Here is a 21,070-nt window from a genome sequence, read left to right as displayed (position 1 = left end):
CAACAAAGTGGGTGTTCTGGGCTGCAGAAGAATGGTTTGAGGGGCACCAGGTGGGTCTGAAGTGGAGAGGCAGCCAGTGGTCACAGCATCCCTCCCTGCCTTTCCTTCTCACTGCTTTGGCAAAACCACAGGGGGAACCCCCACCCTTCTCTGTCTCACAGCACTGTGGAGCAGAGGAGAGGACGACAAGGACAAGCCAGTGACAAACCCAAGGGGAGCTTGGCTGGACCTTCCCCACCCTGCATCCCAGAAAGGTTACAAATGGCCTGGTACCCACCTCTCCCAAATTCCCCCGGGAGGCTGCTGGAAAGCCCAAATCCCCAAGATGCCTCCACTCCCATCAACTCCACCTCCCACCAAGACCCTTCAATGCTGCTGAGCTTCTTGAAGTGCTTGGTAACATCTTTTCCAAAGGATTCGGATGGTCTCTGGAGGAGATGGAGAGCACAGGAGGAAAAGAGGCTCAGGCTGGCAGAGATGATGCAGGGGACTAAACAGCAGCATGACAAGGGTGGTCCAACACAGGAGATGAGGAGACCATGCTGTTTTGTTGAGAAACAGCAGTTCAGTGCTAGCTGTCTGTGAGGCAGCAGCTCCATCTGCAAGAGGCTGCCCCAAGCACATGGATGCCAGCAAGCACTGTCCTTCCTTGGACCCCAGGAGCCTGCAGGCCTCCCCAGTGGCACAGCTGCATCTCCCTGAAAGACTCCTCATGGAACAAACCACTGAATCTTAGACTGCCTGACAGCATTGGAAGACAAAATCCTGAGAGACCAGGGAGCACGGGGCACCACTGGCAGGTATGAGAAGAGCTCACAGCTGCTGGTGGCTTTCCAAGATAGGGCTCCCGGTTCACAGTGAGCTCCAAACCAGGCTGCTCACAAAGGATGGTGTGGCTGCACCCCTGGCAGACCCCTTGCTCCCTCCACAGGAGCCAGGCAACCCCTCAGGTCCTGCAGCCCTCACACCTCACCTTGAGCTGGATCTCACAGGCACAGAGGGGCTGCCCAGCTGAGAGGGGAACTGATGGGCAGCCAGGGCCCTGCCCGGAGCACGGGGGGGCTCCTGCACCCACCTTCACAGGGAGAGCTGCTGAGCACCTTGGAACCGAGCCCGGTGAGGAGCAGGGTGCTCCAGGGTGGTTCTCAGTGGGGCAAGGCAAAGCACCTGGCTGCTGGGGAAGGGGTGTTTTAGCAGCATCCCTCAGGAAGCTGCTCTCATGCCTAAAAGGGCTGTTTCCATACTGGCACTCGGACAGCACAACACAGTCCATCTGGTGGGCACTGGGATCCGTGCTGGAGCCCAGCTGGAGCCCACTGTGGTGTGCTGGCCCTGCTCCATGGCTCCTCTGAGGAGCTGCCCCAGCCTGCGGGAGCCACAGCTGTGAGAACCACTTGTCCTCTCGGAGCACTGCCTGCTCCCCCTCCGAGGAAAAGCTGGGCTCTGCAGGGGCTACCAGGGGCTGTTTGGGGAAGCCACCATGCCCTGGCAGCTGCCTGGCTCCTAAGGGGGCAGGGAGAGCGACCTCCACATCACAGAGCTTCCCATCCCCAGAGAACAGGGACTCATGCAAGCCCTGGGCAGGGCAAAGAAAAGACTGGGAGGGGGGTGGCAACCACAGCCCAGCCCCTGGGGGATTCTCAGGACTGCCACCTGGCAGAGTCTGGCACTCCAGGTATGCTCCTGCAGCTTCCAGCTGTTTTGGAGCTATGGCCAGCGAAGCCTCCGATGGGTAACTGGCGGGGTTTGCCTGGAGAGGGACATTGTGGCACAGAGTCCCCAAGGTGTTTGAGTGCACCGGGAATGAGCCCACCAGCTGGCACCCAGGCTGGCTCTGAGCAGCAGGCAGAGTGTTATGCACAGCAGCAGAGGGGGTGGTTTCTGCCTGAAGTGCTTGGTTTGCCAGCTGAAGTGCTGCAGAGGACTTGCTGCTGGAGATGGGGACACCCAGCACAGTCCCTGCTACCGGCCTGGCTGGGTTGAACGGGACCTGCTGCTCTGGCTGGGCAAAGCTGCCCTCAGAGGGAACAGAGCCCATGGCCCCCTGGCCTCCCCATGTGCCTGCTGCCTGGGGCACTGCTGGGAATGCTGAACCAGCTGCCCAGCAGCGCTGGAAGTGAGCCACAGCACTGTTTTCCTCATGGCAGTGTGGGAACTCCAGGCTCTTTCCAGCACCCTCCCCGAGGAGCATGTGCTCCACGCAGGATGTCACCTTGGTGCCCGGCCTCTGGCCAAGCCCCTGAGCTGGTGGCTCCTCCTCTGCCCCCAGGCTGAGCAAAGCCTCCTCCCACTGCTGCAGCTCCGCGCTGCCCAGGTTTAGGCTCTGGCAGACGTTTCCATCCACCTCACTCTTCTCAAAGAGGGTTTCAACGACGACCAGGAGGGAGTTGCTCTCCTCCTTGGCACTGCTGACGTCCTCATTCCGGGTCAGCCCATCAGGCTCAGGGATGAAACCTGGCAGGGACAACTGAGGCACATTATCCATGTGGGAATTGTATATGGATGCATCCTGCTTCATCATGGCCCCAAGGAGAGAGTTGGGGTCTACCAAGCGCTGCTCTGAGTTGGAGTTTGCTTGCACCTGCAACTCCTCCTTGGCTTGGAAGGAGTCCAAGAACCCAGGAAGGGCATTCCCATACAAGACTGCTTCCCCTGTGGCAAAGCTGAAAGGCAGCTGCACGTTTCTCTTCTGCAGATGTTCCTCCCCTTCTTCATTCCTTCAGTGTGGAGGCAAAAAGGGATGGAAACAGCATGAGCAGCTCCTCCAGGCCAGGCAAAACCACCCTTCTGACAGCAAGGGGGGGAACTCACTGCCCTGCCCTGGCTTTTCTAGAGGAAAAAGGGGCTGGATTGGGCTGGCTGCAAGAGGGCTCTGGGGAGCCCACAGGGAGGTCTGCATGGCTCAGGAAGGGCTGCTGCTCCCAGGCAGGAGCATGTCCACAACCACCTCCTCAGAGCCGTTTCACTCACACTACAGGAGGACAAATGCTGCAACGTGCCAACCTCACCTACCCTTTCCTCCACCTTCACGGCCTCTGCGTGCCTCAGGCAGCCCCCCACGCCCAGAGCAGCTGAAGGGGGCCAGCAATACTCACGACAGGGCTCGCTGGCGGGCGATGATGCAGTCGGGCCTGTCCCCTTTGTAGACCAGCCGTGCGTTGGCCTGCACCCACACCCAGCTGCCCCTCTTGGTCAGCAGCCGGAACACCGTCAGCCCGCTCTCCCCCGTCTTCATCACTGGGGCAGGGACACAAAAGAAGTGCCACAGACAGAGATCCTCCATGGGGGCAGACAAATGACATGTGCAAGATGCCACGAGGTTGAGTATTGTCTCGTGGCCGTGCTACAGGGGCAGGAGATGCAGCATGCTGTCTCTCTGCCAGCTCCAAGCTCCATCTCACCTGTACCATGTCACCTGTCCTGTGTCACCTGTCCTGTGTCACCCATCCCATGGAGCTCCATCTCACCTGTCCTGTGTCACCTGTCCCATCTCACCTGTCCCATGGAGCTCCATCTCTCCTGTCCCATCTCACCTGTGCCAAGCAGTGAGCACCTTGCTCATCCAGGAGGAAGAGCCTTTGTCACAGCTGCTCCAGCCCCAGGACAGACAGCACCAAGGAGCAATAGTACAGCCAGGCCAGAGCCTTGAGGGACCCCACAAATACCCTCCAAGAGCCCCCCAGCACTCACTTCTCACGTGGTGTTCTGCGCAGTGCATCATGTCGGCCGCATGCACAAACTGGTATCCGGACCCCCTCCTGCACAGCTCCACCTCCGTGTATCCCAGGACAACCTTCCCCCTGGAAACAGCATAGGAATGCAATGACACCAGGGATGCATCCCTCACAGCTGCACCCCACAGGCCAGACCCCACTTTGGGTGGTGCAATGCTCCACCCTGGGCTGAGCTGCATGCCCTGTTCCACAAACCACCCAAACCACAGCAGACAAGAAGTGCTGGTGCCCCGTTAACCTGCTCCCTGTGTTACTGGGGGCCTGCAGTGGAGGGACAAATACATCAGGCCATGGGAGCTAGGTCAGGTGTTCCTTGTCCCCACCAGGTCTAGTTTTCTGTCCAGCACCAGAATTTTGCCACAGGGAAAGTGAGAGATGCCTTACCGGGAATCACAGGCCATGGGAGTGAAGTCCAGCTTGTGCTTTGTCTGGAAGATCAGCGTTTTGGTCCGGAGCTCCAGGATGGAGAGAGGCTGGAGGAGTGTGGCAATGGCAAAGAGAGCAACTGGGGACTTGTCTGCTGGTGACTTTTGCTGCCCAAGAAGGAACTTGAGGCGCCCACGGAAATTCAAGGCCTTACATGGATTAGAAAATGTGGGTGTGAAGCAAACAGGGTGGTGGGAACTGGCTGTGCTCTCATCCCTATCGGACACAAGTGGCTCTGGGGGAACACCCTGCAGGCACAGGGGGGGCAGAGGGGTGTCCCAGCATTACCAGGAATCCCGAGGAGTTATCCAGCAGGCAGCGGAAGCGGCAGGTGAAGCTCCTCTCCACAAAGGATTGCTTCTCAGCATGGAGGTGCTGCGAGCCGGCAAGCAGCGGCTGCTCAGGGGGAAAAGCTGGAAAAGCAAAGGCAGAATGAAGTTTTCCTGAGCTCATGGATCAGAGCTGCTCAAGTGAACTGCTGCAGGATCAGCCTGGCACTCACTGTCAGCAGCATGCACCGGGGCCCCGTGCAGCTGGCGGCAGAAGGCGGCCCTGTCGTCCGCGTGGATCAGCTCGTACACACTCTGGTAGATGAGATCCGACTGGAATGACAAAATAGAATAGTGTCTGCTCCTGGACAGCTGGCAGAGGTGTCAGGAGGAGGACAGGGCAGAAGGGTTCCCTTCCTGAGTACTAAAAGTGCAGGATTGAGTGTAAAGAACAGGCAAACTCCAGCTCCTTTCCCTGCCACAGGAGCTGGTGCCCTTTGGGAAGCTTTGCTCTCCATCTGCACCTCCTTCCCACACCAGGACTGCATCCATCTGTTTCCAGCCAGGAAAACACGGTGCTCACCTGGTGGAAGCCCAGATAGTCCTGCACAGTAGGGGAGATGTAGAAGATGTATCCATCTCCAGTCACGGCGATGACAAATCCATTGAGTGCCTGAAAGCAAAAGTTCAGCCCAAACTTACTCTGCCCAGCTTCCATCCAGCTGCTGAACGATGAAATCCCCCAGCTGTTTCTTCGGCATCCTTCTTCCCCAACAAGGAGCCCCACAAAGAAGGACAGCACTTGATAGCCATGCAAGATCCAGTTCAGTGGAGTTTCTTGTTCTCAGCACAAGCAATGACCCAAGCTGGACTGACCACTTTCTCCAAACCCCCCGTGGAATCCCCTCTCACTGCAGGGCAGCTCCTGCATCAGGAGGGACCAGCTAAGGAGAGGTTTCATGGAGGATCTGGAGTCCTCCTTTCCAGCTGGGAATGGCTACACTCTCCTAGGGCTGTGCTTTGGACACGACCATCCTTGTGGGTCCCTTCCAGCTCTGGATATTCTATGATTCTGGTGACCATTTCAGGCTGATTTCCCCCAAAAGCAAAGCACTGCACTAGATAGTAACTCATGCCCCCTGTTCTTGACTGTGATATGTTTAATTTATTAGTGAATGGAAGGAGAGAAATTAGGGAAAGAATACCCTAAATGGAAACCTCAGCATACAGATCCAGCTTGCTGAGGGACTAGTCCCTTCCCTTTGTGTGCTGCAGCCCCCTGAGGGATCCCAAGTCAGAGATTTCTGCAAATCACAGTATATGCTTAAAATGATCTTTGTGGGGAGGAAAAAAAGCCACCAGACAGCTCAGCAGGGGGATTTCTGTCACAGTAACACCTCATAAGCTCTCCAGATGCCTTCAATCACCCCAGCCTGCCAATGCTCTGATGTGGATGGCTCCACAAATTGCCATCATATGGTCCAAGTCCAAAGCCCTGGGGAGTGCTCAGGAGCAGCTCCATGCTGGGGCAGCCATGGGCTCCCTCCTGGTATCCAGCTGCTCCTCTGTGACCATCACACTCACACACAGCTGGGACCGTGGGGGACCTCGTGTGATCCAGGATTCACTGCCAAAAGTCACAGTGAGCTCCCAGGAGTCACTGCCTCGCCAAAATCCCACATGGAGGCTCCTGCTGGGGGTCTGCTCACACTGCCTGCTGCCTGGAGGGCCTCTGCAGGAGCAGGCCTGAAGTGACCAAAGCCAGGCTTAAAGAAAGCCAAGCATCCATCTGCTGGTGTTTGGAGAGGTGGGAGAAGAGGACTGAAGGCCTAGAAAGCCTACAGGAGAGCTGGAGAGGGTGGGCAGCCCCTGGCACAGGGTGCCCAGAGAAGCTGTGGCTGCCTCTGGATCCCTGGAAGTTTCCAAGGCCAGGCTGGATGGGGCTTGGAGCAGCCTGGGATAGTGGAAGGTGTCCCTGCCCGTGGCAACTCATCACAAGATGAGCTTTAAGGTCCCTTCCCATCCAAACTATTGTGGGATTCTGTGAGAGCCCAGGCACAGGAGATGCCAAGAACATGGAATGATTGAAGGTCTTGGCCAGACTTGCCCTGCAGCCCCAGTGAGCATGCTCCTCAGCTGATGTGCCCAGATGTTTGTTCAGCAGTCAGCCTTTCCATGTGACTGACCTTCCATGCCAGGCCTGTCCAGCTCACATTTACAAATGGCAGCCCCAACCAGCAGCACTGTGGGAGGCTGACTGACCAGCCCCTCGTGCTCTGAGCTTCACTGTCAGCTGTTGGATGAGACACACGTGGCCTTTCTACAAAGCTCTCACTTCCCACTGGTTTTGTCCACCACTGTTTTCCAACATCCGACTGCTCTTCTTTTCTCCCCCACAACCTACAAAGCTGGGCTTTTCCCATCCCAGGCAGGCTGTGAACTCATCCCTACAGAGCTCACACCATGGCCCAGGTAGGGCAAGGAGTTGCTGGGGGATGTTTTGTCCCATTGCTCTCAACATTCTCCTCTTGCCCTCTGCTAAAGATAATGAACCAACCCAGCACCTTGGGAACTACTAAGGGATCCATCCTCACACCACCATATGACATCCCTGAACTTCCTGGCTGGGGATGGAGCTTGTGTCCATGAGATGTAACACAATCAAAGGGGCAGCAAATTGCAGTGGGATGAGAGGAAACGTTGGGAATGGGGATCTGGACTCATCTCAGCCAGGCAGTGCCACTGGTCTCTGTCCCCAGGAACTGAGTGCCTGCAGGAATCACAGTGAAGCAGCTCTGGGCAAGACAGGGTCTCTTCCCACTCCACAAATGGGACCACAAGCTCCAGAGCAGCTTGGGCAGACCCCAAATGACCAAGCCACAGCACCATACCTGGAGCAGCAGCTCTCCCTCAGGAAACAGCTCCCTGTCACCCTGCAGCTCCGTCCATCTGTCCCCTCCTGGGGGTCTGGGCTGATCCACGCAGTTGCCAACGTTTGGAGCTGTAGCTGCAAGTGAGAAGGCAAGAAATCAGTGTGCAAGAGCTGTGATGGTGTTCACAGGGGTCCCAGGATGAGGGAAGAGACGAGGATCTGACTCCATCTTTCAGAAGGCTGATTTATTATTTTATGATATATATTACATTAAAACTATACTAAAAGAATAGAAGAAAAGGTTTCATCAGAAGGCTAGGCTAAGAATAGAATAGCAAAGAATGATAACAAAGGCTTGTGGCTCAGACTCTCTGTCCAAGCCAGCTCACTGTGATTGGCCATTAATTAGAAACAACCACATGAGACCAATCACAGATCCACCTGTCGCATTCCACAGCAGCAGATAATCACTGTTTACATTTTGTTCCTGAGGCCTCTCAGCTTCTCAGGAGAAAAAAATCCTAAAGAAAGGATTTTCCATAAAAGATGTCTGTGACAGAAGAGGCAAGCCAGGAGCCTCCTGCTCCTCCTCCCCACCCCAGGGCTGCTCATGCAGCTGCTGGGTGCCAGGGGCCCCAGCATGGAGGAAGGTGTGACCATCACAGAGCCCACTCACAGAGCCATGCCCAGCTTGCCTGAGGCTTCCTCCAAGAGATTCTTTCCCCTGCTTGATCTCATTTCTGGGAAACCTCACTCTTGCCACGGTGTGAGGCAGAGATGCAAAGGACAGAGGGGGGGCTGAGTGCTTCTGGGCTGCCCAGGCTGGAGAATGTCAGGACCCAGGACATCCCTCTGGCTGTCCTGAGCAGACAAGACCCCTGCCAGGGGTCTCAGAGACCCTGGCACAGAGCCCAAAATGCCTGTGGTTTTGATTATGACCCGTGGAGCAAGTTACCAACCTTGTATGAAAATCAGCAAGCCACAACAGAATAGAATATTCAATAGAATATTAGTGAAGTTATCATGGGGTGGAAAAGTAGATTTTAGGGTTTTTGGTATGGGAGTTCAGGAGGCAAGATGGAGGGAACTGGGTGTGTCCAGCCTTTCTCCTTCTTCTTCAGGTGGTGTTCACCTGTTGGGATCTCTAGCTGCCCACAGTGACCCCGAGAAGAGTTTCAAAGTCTCTTTTCTTAGCTCAGCGCTTGAAGAAGGAATCAGGGCTCTTCATTTCTCGGTCTCAAGGTTGTTTATTGTATCTTATCTATAAAAAATTTTCTCCTGCCCTGCTGAGGTCAGCTCAGCAAGACAGTTCCAGACACTCTGCCTGCCCCTGGGGTGGTGGTATGTCTTTATACTAAAAACTATGTGTACAATGTTTACAATGACTTCCCAATGCCTATCGCCTACGTTAGACAGTGAGCTTCTACTCTAAACCAATCCAAAAGTGCCACCATCACAGCAGAAGATGGAGGGCAAGAAGAAGAAGAAGGACAAAGGCTGGACACACCTAGTTCCTTCCATCTTGCTTCTTGAACTCCCATACCAAAAACTTTAAAATCTACTTTTCTACTCCTACTTAAACTGTTGTAGCTTGCTGATCTTCGTACAAAGTTAGTAATTTGCTCCACAAGTCATAATGAAAACCACAGGCATTTTGGGCTCTGTGCCAGGGTCTCTGAGACCCCTGGCAGGAGCCTTGGCTGCTCAGGACAGCCAGAGTGATGTCCTGAGTTCTGACAATTCAGGAGCTGCCTCATGCTTCAGCACTGGATGCCTTCAAGGCAACACCCCTGGGTGCAGCCAGCATGAAAGCTCCTGCTGCCCTGCTGGTGGGACCTCACAGGACTCCCACAGAACCAGCTGCTCAGGGAACAGGAATGGGCACAGAGGCTCCCAGGGACATCTCCAGCATGATCCTTTATCTGCTGATTATCACTGAAAAAAACTCAATCCAAGCTCAGCTGCCAGCAAAAAGATGATTTTCAAGGCAGGTTTTTGTGCCAGCTCACACCAAAAAAAAAAAAAGAAAAAAAAAAAAAAGATAAAATCACAGAAAGGCTCAAAGCAGCTCCTGTGTAGGAACCACCCCACCTCTGCCACCACCAGCAGCTCGTGCAGCTCCCTGAGGTGTCACTGAGCTCACATACCCCGTGTAATTCACATCCCAGCAGAGAACACTGCCTGCCCAGCTCAGCCCCGGGTGTCAGATGGTGCTGGATCCAAAGGGTAAAGATCCTCTGAATGCTGGATATGAGGAGGAACCTCAAACCATCCCAAGTCAGACCATACATTTAGTTTTCTCCATGGCAGAAGTTCTCACTTCACCACTGAAATGCTTTAAAGGTTTGTTTGGTTTCTTCCCTGGTAACACCAAGTTCAAAGCCAAAAACAATTTGGAATCTAAAGAAGTTTCACGTGCAACTGCTGATCTGGGACACTTTGCTGTGCAGCATACCTGATGGATTGGCATGTTTGAATTCAAAACCAATTTGGAATGAAAGCATCCCTGGGATGTATTTACACCTGGAGCCTGAGTGCCAACAAGCACCCATCCAGGGAGGTTTCATCATCCAGGGCATGGATACAGCAGGGTTAGGGTAACCAGCTGCAGGCCTTGCACAAGGTGACACAAACAGCAGTGCAGAGGGTGCTCTGGAACAGAGTCAGCCTCCATCTCCATTGCTGCCAGAGCTGGGATTCTTCCTGCTCCCTCAAACCTTCAGCACTCCTTGGAGATGCTCAGGCAGCATCTCCACCTTGTCCATCAGCCACGGCCTCTGCTGTTTTCCATCCTGTGCTGTCAGGCCTGCCTGCTCAGGGGGTGTGAGACCTCTGGGAAAGGTTGGGAAAGATGAGATTGAACAGAATCTTTGCTTGGAGACACCAAGCAAAAAGCCTCCTCATTTAATTGCCATGTGATCCCCAAGGAAAAAAATCCCATCTGGACCACATGGCTTCAATTTGCACTTCATGGAGCCTAATGGTTTCAAAATGAAACATCGATTCTCGTTTAAAATTTGATTTCTTTTGAAGGGCTGACTCCTCTCTAAAGCATTGAAATGAGGCAGGCTGGCAGGGGATTTCAAAAAGAAACATGTTCTCCCAAAATAAAGCTCCAAAAGGGCAGAGACCTTTTTGAGAGCATGCACATCCTGAGAGCATCTGGTCTCCAGCTCTTTCCCAGTGTCCACCAGCAGCATCTGCAGGGGAAGCTGGGGAGAGCTGCTATGGCTTTCAGAATCCAGCAGGAAATACCCATTTTGGGCTTTCCAGCAAAATTTCTTCACCTCTCCCACTGATCTTAGCAAGGGGCTTTTAATCTCCCACCAGAGGTGCTCACTTCCCCTACTCTCAAACACAGGGCAGTCCACTTCTGCACAGCTGAGCTCAAAAATGCTCCAGAATCTGTCTCCCATGGGACACACCTGACCTGGGGAGAAGGTCTGGAGCATGGAGAGAGGGGAGGAAACTCAAAGAGATGTTGTCTGCCACCGAAGTGCTGGTGGTTGGAGCAGCAGGGGCCCTGCTGTTCCTGCGGCTCTCCTCCTCCAAACAGGTCTCTGAACTCATCCTCACCCAAACTGCCCAGAACCATCGGGACTGGGAGCAATCCCAAGAGAAACCCCAAGGGTACAGAGGCTATCCCCAGTCACTTTTTTGTTGTCTTATATATCAAGAGTTTTATTATCATTATGGTGCAAGGGTTCCATATCACCAGAGTTTCGTAACTCCTTGATGTTTCTTGTATGCAGCTCCTCTAAGCACTGACTGTTCCTGGTTCATCATCTGACTCCTGATCCCACCAATCCACTCTTATACCACTGCTCTTACATGCTACAGGTGTGGCCTGTTAAGATCAGGCCTGCTCCTAATCTTTAGTAATTGGTTCAGCTGCAACTCCTTGGGGATAAGATTACATTCTATACCACCTTCATTTACCCATACTGTATCCCCCTACACTTTTTGACTTGGAAGGGAAAACCCAACGTTTTAACCATATCCCAGCTCATTTACAACACAGGAAACCTCATGTGAGGGAGGGGTCACTCCTGAAACAGCCCCTTGCTTGAGACAAGATGGGGAGATGCCACCCTCTGGAATCCCACCTGGAGCCATGGATCCCTCAAGCCTGCTGCAGCCAGGTCTCCAAGGGGCCAATGGCTAAAATGGACTGGAAACAGTGGCTGGCAGGAGGAAGAGACCCCCACTGGCTGCCAGGCAGCACAAAGCAGGTGACAAGCTGTATTAAAAGCTGGCTAATTCATCCCATTTAACACACTCCTTCCAATGGAGCAGTTCAGACTCCCACACAAAACAGCTGAGACCACAAATTAATGGGATTAAAGGAAACAGGTCCAACGTGTATCCAATCTATAATATACCCACAACAACAAAAGTAACTGGGTAAAAGGACAATTCCCTTTTGCTGTTTGTGCCCAGTTTTTCCAATCTCCTGCAGTGCATCTTGGACAATTAATGGGAATTAACAGGTGGATGTGGTGCTTAGGGACGTGGGTTAGTGGTGGGCTTTGCAGTGCTGGGTTAATGGTTGGACTTGATGATCATAGAGGTCTTTTCCAAGCTCAATGATTCCATAATTCTATGAAAAAGACCATGGCAAAAGCCATCTGCATTACCAGGAAAATCCCAGGCATCTGCTGGGGCAGTGTGGTCATCACCTACATTTTCAAAGTGCTGTGACAGAGGCTGTGTGTAATTTTTAAGACAGAAGGGAAAAATCCAGCTCTGTTTCAAACCCCTACACCAGCCAGAGCACTGCAGGTTTCCTGCTGCTAGTGTGATCCCCAAAGACTGCAAGGTTTTCACTCAGCCAGGAAAGATGCCAGACAGGATCAGTGGAGCTTCCAGCATTAATGAATTAGGATATGCCCCATACATCCCCAAGAGCACCCCTGTTGCAGACATCTTTTATGAAAAATCCTTTCCTTAGGATTTTTCCTCCTGAGAAGCTGAGAGGCCTCAGGAACAAAATATAAACATTGATTATCTGCTGCTGTGGAATGGAACAAGTAGATCTTTGATTGGCCCATGTTAGATGTTTCTAATTAATGGCCAATCACAGCCAGCTGGCTCAGACAGAGAGTCTGAGCCAGAAGCCTTTGTTATTCATTCTTTCCTATTCTATTCTTAGCCAGCCTTCTGATGAAATCCTTTCTTCTATTCTTTTAGTATAGTTTTAATGTAATATATATAATAAAATAATAAATCAGCCTTCTGAAACATGGAGCCAATCCTTGTCTCTTCCCTCAACCTAAGACCCCTGTGAACACAGTCACACACCCCCTCTCTGGGTTGGCTTTCTTGCCTCTGCAAGGAGGTTCCTAAACCCTGCAAAGGAGGAAAACCTTCCAGCAGGAGAAAGAAAGACAAAGGGGCAAAGTCATCTAATCTCTTAACTTTTTTGCCCATCACATTCCCAAAGGAAAACGTGACAAGGCAGCTACGGAGGCTAAAACACATCCCTTGCCTCTGGCATAGATTTGGTGCTGAAAAGATAAGGTTATTGGTAACAACCCCAGAGCCAGACCTGCTCTCTCAGACTGGGTTACACTGGGGGGAGTTGACAAGCTTCACCCATGGCAAACACTTCTCTTTGAACAGGCTCCAGAGGTGACGGCATCCAAAACCCAGGAGCTCTTCCAGCAACACCGAGACACACACAACCATTTTTGTCTTGGATCCAATCCCAAACCCTGTCAAATTGGCACCAACCTTTGTCTCCTCAGCTGTTGAACAAAGGCACGGTGCCAAGCAGAGCAAGGCTCGTGCCATCCAAGTGAAACAGACAAATGCCAAACCCACAGATTAGAAACTCTATGGAAAAGTCACTCAGCGTTTTCTGAGGAGCAGAGAAGTGCTCTGGGGAGCGCTGGCATCCCCAAGTCCATACCAGCCTCTCCAACCTGCTGCTGCAAACCTTCATCCCACACAGTCCTGCAGGATTTTGCCCAGGGAGAGATTTGAGCTTGACTCCTTTCACTGCCTCAGTTAGTTCAGGCCCAGACCCCTGCAGCTCTGGCCCAACAGCCAGCTCTGGTAACAACAAACAAAGAGGAGATGAATAAAAAAGCTAATTTAGTGCTGATTGCAGTGAGATTACCCAGGGAGACCTGCTGCCAGCTGCCCTGCAGCAGAGCACTGGGGAGGGAAGTGGTGAGACCAGCACCAGAGGTGGGAAAGGACCTGGTGAGGCCCCCTGAGCCCAGCCACTGCTCCAGCCAGGTGAGCCCACTGGTCACTGTTGGCTAGGAGCTGTTGGATGGCTCAAACTTTGCCAGACTCCAGAGTGTGGTCTCACAGCAGGACAGGGTTTTCCATGGATTCTGAAAGAGATTGGGTTAGGTTGGATGCTGAGAAAGAATTCTTCCCTGTGAGGGTGGTGAGGCCCTGGCACAGATTAACAGAGCAGCTTTGGGTTCTCCATCCCTGGAGGAGTTTCAGGCCAGGCTGGACAGGGCTTGGAGCACCCTGGGATGGTGGGAGGTGTCCCTGCCCATGGCAGGGGGTGGAATGGGATGAACTTCCTTCCAACCCAAACCAATGTGGGACCCTGTGATCCTCTCTTCTCCTAGGAAGAAGGCATGGCAGCACATTTCCTAATCACACCCTCTCCACCTCAGAGAGCATTTTTAAGCCCCAGTTTCTTGCTCACCCTTGGCAGAGCCACATCTGCAATCCCAACATCTGCTTCCTTTGCTACAGGAACCGTAGGACACAAACCCCAGCACAGCTCTCCAGCTAGCTGGAGCTTTACCAAGCCACTAAAATCCATCCAAGCTTTTATGAGATCTCCCTCTTTGCAGCAAGTGGGGCTCCTGTCACACCACAGAGAGGCCAGAGCATCACAGCAGTCGGCCACAGAGACACCAGCTTGTCTCCTTGGGCGCTTGCTCTCTCAAAGAGACGGGATCAGCAAAGTCATTCCAGATTTGTCTGGGAGGCTGTCAGACACAGGACCAAGTAGCAACCACTGCAAATTGGTTTGCAGACAGAGCTCAGCACAAATCTGGCAGTGAGGTTCAGCCACTGTTTACACGAGTGACAAAACCTTTAAAGTGCCTTTGAGGCAGGCAGTGATAGCACCAGAGCTGTCACCGCTACCCAGCACTGCTCCCAGCCTGGGCAGACCAAGCCCTGAGCCCCCTGATTTTGTGCAGGGAAGGCTGAGATCATCCCAGGCAGCAGAGAGCTGTGCAATACCTGCAGTGTTTGCCCTGGGGCACAGAGGAGTTACACTGTGCACACCCTGAATCAGCCCCTGGGGGCATGGAGGGAGCTCCCAGAGCTCCCCTCTCTAGGCCCGAGGCTTAGCAGTTCCAGCAAACTACTAATCAGTCTGGTTTCTCTTAAAGCACAGACAGAGGAGAATATTTAAAAGCAAAGCAGACTCAAAGGATGATGCAGTGTGTCACTACCCTGCAATAGAAACCAGGATCCCAGGCAGATGACAAGTCCCTTTCCTTGTATCCCCTTTGGAAGCAGGCACTGATACCAGCACCCAAACCCACTGGCTGTCTGTCACAGACATCTTTTATGGAAAATCCTTTCCTTAGGATTTTTCCTCCTGAGAAGCTGAAAGGCCTCAGGAACAAAATGTAAACAATGATTATCTGCTGCTGTGGATTGGGACAGGTGGGTCTGGGATTGGCTCATGTGGTTGTTTCTAATTAATGGCCAATCACAGTCAGCTGGCTGGGACAGAGAGTCTGAGCCACAAGCCTTTGTTATTCATTCTTTGCTATTCTATTCTTAGCTAGCCTTCTGATGAAATCCTTTCTTCTATTCTTTTAGTGTAGTTTTAATGTAATATATATAATAAAATAATAAATCAAGCCTTCTGAAAGATGGAGTCAAATCCTCATCTCTTCCCTCAACCTGAGACCCCTGTGAACACGGTCACAGTGTCCTCTGCTCTGTCCCACCCTAAACACTGCCCCAGGCTCCTACACCCCATTAAACAGGTCTGTTCCCAAGCCAGAGGCACACAGCACCCACACCTCAGAAATACCAGAGAAGGTGGAGAAGGCTGGAAGCCCCTTCTCAGATTTCTCCTGGTGTTAGCAGCCAGACAAGATGCAGACAACACATGGAAGCTCCACTCTAGGGCTGGAGAAATGCAGCACAAGGGGAAAAGGAGCCTCAGGGCATCGCCCTGAGCCCACTGTGCAATTGGTCTCTCAATTGCCTGGAGATAAGGCAATTACCACTCTATCAAAACATTCATCTCTGTCCTGCCTGGAGATAAGGCCGGGCTTGGGCTGTGGATGGGAAGAGGAGAGGGATGCTCTTCAGATGATGCCATGCTCTCCCTGCTGCAGGAGAAGAGCCTGCACAAAGCACAGGACCTCAGCAAACCTGAGGCAGAAAGCAGAGCACAAGGGGTGCCAGCACATTCCCCCAAAATGCCCAAGAGGACACACCAGCAGCAGGCTGCTGTGACCTGCAGCTGGCACGAGTCTTCATCTGGGCACGCCTGAGACCCAGGCCAAGCCTGATGTATCTGGGATGATCTGAAGTCATGCAAGATAAACTTCAGGGCAGAGCAAGGGGAAGGAGCTGGAAATCACAGGCAAGTGGCCAGATGGGAATAATTGGCCTGGTAGAACAAGGGCTCCAGAGCCTCTGCAATGCCAAAGGCTTTTCCAGAGCAGCTCTCTCACTGGGAAGCACACACTGAGCACATCCACTGGGAACCAGCTCCTGCTTGGAGGCACTGGTCCCATCTGGAGAGTTTGGCACAGGAGTCTCCTCCTGGAGCCCAGCATCCCAGCTGGAGAGGGCCCTGGGAGAGCCCAGAGGAGTGGGCATGAGGGAAAAACCAAGGGAGCCAAGTTTATCCAATCTGCGGTGGGGAGAAGACACAATAGGAGCCTCTAAATATAAAAAGCTGCTGCTGCCTTCCTGCCCCTTATGCTCTGCCTTCCCCAGTGTCCAGCACCCATTCCATCAGGCCCAAGTCACTGCAGAGGGAACACATCCCTATCCATATGTGCTGGTGACTCCTGGGAATGTGGTGATGCCCCCAGCCAGGCTCTGCACCATATATAATGTTAAAATTTATTAAACATGCTGTAACTGCAATAATAATAAAGGGCTGAAGAAGAATAGGGAGGGTGGGAGAGAGAGAGAAGGAATACAGAATAAATATAAGAATACCAAATATAGAATAAATAAGGAAATACAGAATATGAAATATAATAAAAGGGAACATGTAATATGTATTAAATCATGAACATTCAATTATTTGGTGAATTGAATTTTAAATTGCCATTCCAGTTAGATGAGGGCATTGTTGCAGTTCGAGAAGACACAATGCTTTACCCACCTCTCTCTTCTTCTCCACAGGGTGCTGGGAGTGCGACACAGGAGGAGTTTTGGACATAAAGGACATAAAGGCTGGCTGGTTTTTTGGACATAAAGGATGGCTGCTTATGAGATGGAGGAACTTTGCAGGAGGTCTCAGCTGCTGGGCAGGTCCTCAAGTGTCTCCCACCATCCATGGTGACATTTTCCTGACAGTATCAACATCCGAGGGCCTGCTCCCGTAACTCACCATCACGCTTCCTTCAGGAAACACAACTTTCCATCTCAAAGCTTGGGGTGGAATGTCACAGACATCTTCTATGAAAAATCCTTTCTTTAGAATTTTTCCTCCTGAGAAGCCTCAGGAACAAAATGTAAACATTGATTATCTGCTGCTGTGGAATGCAACAGGTGCATCTGTGATTGGTCTCATGCAGTTGTTTCTAATTAATGGCCAGTCACAGTGAGCTGGCTCAGACAGAGAGTCCAGGCCAGAAGCCTTTGTTATCATTCCTTCTTTTTCTATTCTTAGCTAGACTTCTGATGAAATCCTTTCTTCTATTCTTTTAGTGTAGTTTTAATATATATCATAAAATAATAAATCAAGCCTTCTGAAACATGGAGTCAGATCCTTGTCTCTTCCCTCATCCTGGGACCCCTGTGAACGCAGTCACAGTGGAACACAAGCTGTGCAGTGGGGATTGATCCCAGGGGCTTTTCCCCCCTCCCAGCACAGACACTCACCCCTCAGGTAGCTCTTCACCTTCAGGTAGCCCACGGCCAGGCGGAGGATGGAGAGTTTGTCCAGCCTGGAGCGCACATCCTCGGGGAAGGGCAGCAGCCCTGTCAGCTTGTTCAGCTCCTGGTTCAGCCGCTCCCGGTGCCGCTTGGAGGGGTTGGACTTCACACCCTCGGGAGGGGGTGCTTTGGGGCTGCAAGAGGCAGAGGAGAGGTTAATCAAACTGGGATTGCCCAGCAGGCTCTTTTCAAGCCCAGCACTGGCTTTGGTGCAGTGAAATGGTTAAGATTTTTACACGCGTGCGCACACACACACACTGCTCCTCTTAGAAATCACAGAATCACAGAGTGGTCTGGGTTGGAAGAGACCTTAAAGCTCATCTTGTTCCACCCCCTTCCACTATCCCAGGCAGCTCCAAGTCCTGTACAACCTGGCCTGGAACACTTCCAGGGATGGGGTAGAATGAGATGAGTTTTAAGGTCCCTTCCAACCCAAACCATTCTGGGATTCTACAACTTAAAGAAAGGGATATCACATAGGGTGATTTAGGGCACTGCCCTGTGAAAAGAGCCTCTCCTAAAAAAACAAAAAAAGATTTGTTTTCTTCCAATATTCTGATTTCTGTCCCTTTCAGATGGGCATTTCCAAATTAAACAAGCATTTGATGCCAAACTTAGGCCCCAGGGGCAACCCTCAGCCTGCAGAAGGAACAGTGTCCAGGAGAGCAGCCTGAAGCCTACACGAGGTCCCATCTCTGTGAGCTGCAGTTATTTCACCCACCCCAGCCAAAACCCCAGCACAGCAGTAAGAGCTCAGTTAATAACTTTAACAAATCTTGGATGTCACCCTGTGTCCTTCATTTTTTAATTCCAATCTGAATTTCACAGCTCAAAGACAAACCCTTCAGTCCCCCCCAGATCTGTGTCTCACTCAGCTGCATCCCCTAACATGCAGCTCCTTTGGTTTGATGTAATTTGTCTAACCACAAACTCCTTCTCTGCAGGCAGCCTCTCTTCAGGAAGGAGCTTTGGGTAACAGGATCTGCCAGTGTTTAGCAGCAATTTAAGCTCTCTCCTCTACCACCACTCTCCAATCTCATCTGGCAGGGCTGCTCGCATATGTGACACGAGAGGAAATGAGCATTAAATGAAATGCACTGAAGTGCCTGTTGAATTTGCAGCTCAGGGAGAGACTGAGGGGTCTCTTTTAAGGCTGAATGGAAAACTGCAGCATTTCCCCAAGAAAGCTCAAGCCTGCTGGGTTGTAAGAGCTGCATCAGGAGGGATATCCCCTCTCAAAGGGGGGCTGGCACAACCCAGCTCCAAACTAGTCCACACAAGCTGGGTAAAACACACTGGCACCAGGGCTTTTACAAAGCTGAAACATTCTTGAAATCACAGTCACGCACCAGGAAGGAGAAAAATTAAAATAGGTTTCCTTTGATGAAAAAAAAAAAAAGGGGGTGAAGAAAATTTGTCTGAGATTCCTCAGATATCCTTTAAAGTCTTCTAGCCACTCACCATCCAAATCCAGCTCCAAACAGACAGAAAGAAGAGAAAATGAGACGGGAGATAAGCACAGCAGTGGGTAAAACACTGAGGTATAACAGAACCACTGGGATAGCCTGGCCAAACACTGAAAATCCTCTGGCTGAGGCACACAGGGTGACACAGCCAGCAGCAAGTCACCCTGAGACCCAAGGAGGACACCCCAAAACCTCTGTTCCTGCACGTCCCTGCTGCAGCACACAGGGTGCTCCACAGCCAGCCTTGAGAGGAGTGAGGAAAATGCCTCATGGAAACAGTGCATCGTGCTCTAGACATTTCAAACCTGTTTAATTTCCCTTCCCTTTGGTTAAGAAGCACACTGTGCCAGGGGGGTCATGGTGAGGCCAGTGGCCCCTGTGCTGACAGAAAGCTCAGTTCCCAGTCCCAAAGGCTGTGCTGCTGCTGGGGTTTGCTTTTCCCCAGCTGCTCCTGGAACAGGGGGGAAGTGTATCCCTTCTGCAAGCTGGCAAGTACCAAGGGAGATTATTCCTGATAGTGGGACTTGCCTGGGCTGATCTATTGTCTCCTCATTCTCATGAACAGTTCTTGGCAGTAGGTAAGAAGGAGAAGCCCCTCAGCCCATCCTCCCTGTCACGTCCCACTGCCACCAGCCCTGCTCCGCCTGGCCGCTCCCAGCAGGATCGCGCTCCAAGATCTGACCCAGCACAGAGAAAAAGAATCTCTTCCCGTTCCCAAGGCTGACCTTGCAGAACCAGGGAACAAGGGCCCTTCTGCTCCAAAGAGACACCTTCTCCTGCACCCTGAGATGCACAAATCCAGCCCAAACCCTCGGGCTGGAATCGCCACTCTGAGATGAACAGAAGACAGGTTTGTGGCAAAACAACGATCCTTCATGTTTCCACAACAGGGCTCCCAATTAAATGCCCAAGAGAGGCTCAGGGTCACCTCACTACAGGTTTAAAGTATCCATGCTCCCTCCTTCATCCTGGGCTTGGACTCAGGTCATCCATGTCCTTCCCCACAGCCTCCCAGAAACAAATACCCACCTTTAGCACTGATACACCTGGAAATGCTGGGCTTAAACAGGCTGGTGGGACTTGGGAGCTGGGGAAGGCACGAGGGAGGCAGGAAACACCGGGGCCACCGAGGGGGATGTTATGCAACACCAACTGAGCAGCGTGGTAATTAAATAATTACGGAATCGAGGTGTTTTGGTAATTACTAATTGCTGCACGTTTGATTTAGGCGGGCATTAAAAACAACCCAGCCTGCAAATCACTGCTGAGCGGCTCAAACTCTGCGGCGAGCTTCCTCCCCGGCACGCAGGACGAGCATCTTTGGGATTTCTGCTCTCCCACCAGCGTGCCAGAGCCGGCAGCGCGTTAGCTCCAATTAACCCCGATTAAAACCCAGTAACCCAAGCGTGCTGCTGCCGCCTTTGGCTCCCCCAGAGCGGCTCCAGGCACTTCCCGGAGCCCAGCCGGGCTCTCGCTGCCCGCTGCCACGCACCCACCTCTTGGGCACCGGCTTCCTCCTCTTCCTGCCCGCGTACATCCCCGACACCACGAACAGCAACAGCGGCAGCGGCGGCACCGCGCCCGGGGCGGGGCTCCGGGACACCGGCACCGGCCACGCCCCGGCCACGCCCTTGGGTGCCCGCCACGCCCGGGGACACCGAACCCGCGGAGCGCTGTCCCTAGTGTTACAAATAAGGAGCTTGACTCGGCCAATATTCAAGCAGCAATCAATTTATTAATTATTTTGGTAAAGTATGAGCAATACAGCGCCGGGTACAGTAGGGGAAGCTTTCCCTCCAACTGCACACCGGTAGTTGAGGCTTACAGGTATTTATAGGGGTATTCATCAGCTTTCTCAGCAGTTTCTATTTCCAATTTTTACTCATCAGCAGTTTCTATTCCAAATTTTTACATCACAATTCAATACAGTATTGTGATTTAGTTTTTCCAGGATGTATCCCAAAGGAGTATCCCCAGGTGGTGGTGGTCTGGTTTCCGAAAGAAGAAAGATTAATCCCATCTGGTGGAGTCCAGCTCCCCAGATGTGGGTCCACCTTTTATTGCAGAGACTATAAATCTCATAACAGTGATGTCCAGCTTCCCTTGGTCGAAACCATGAATCCTTGAGTTGATGTTCATCTTCCTTTCTCAAGCTGTTTTTCTCTGCTTTATTAAGGCATG

General features: G+C 52.2%; 1 protein-coding gene across 1 annotated transcript; it reads right to left on the bottom strand.

Moving 5' to 3' along the window:
• Positions 1-1,069: 1,069 nt before the first annotated feature.
• Positions 1,070-20,426, bottom strand: LOC118688827 (uncharacterized). Its single transcript, XM_036386727.1, is given in 11 exon segments — positions 1,070-1,192; positions 1,195-2,717; positions 3,096-3,237; positions 3,691-3,800; positions 4,119-4,309; positions 4,449-4,573; positions 4,663-4,762; positions 5,013-5,102; positions 7,321-7,436; positions 17,370-17,557; positions 20,386-20,426. Coding segments are annotated over 11 exon segments (2,673 nt in total). The 3' UTR covers positions 1,070-1,145.
• Positions 20,427-21,070: the final 644 nt, after the last annotated feature.

This window comes from Molothrus ater, chromosome 7 (assembly GCF_012460135.2).
Source record: "Molothrus ater isolate BHLD 08-10-18 breed brown headed cowbird chromosome 7, BPBGC_Mater_1.1, whole genome shotgun sequence".
Classification (NCBI taxonomy): domain Eukaryota; kingdom Metazoa; phylum Chordata; class Aves; order Passeriformes; family Icteridae; genus Molothrus; species Molothrus ater.
Note: the sequence above shows the minus strand (reverse complement) of the source record. Positions and strands in the feature narration are given on the sequence as shown.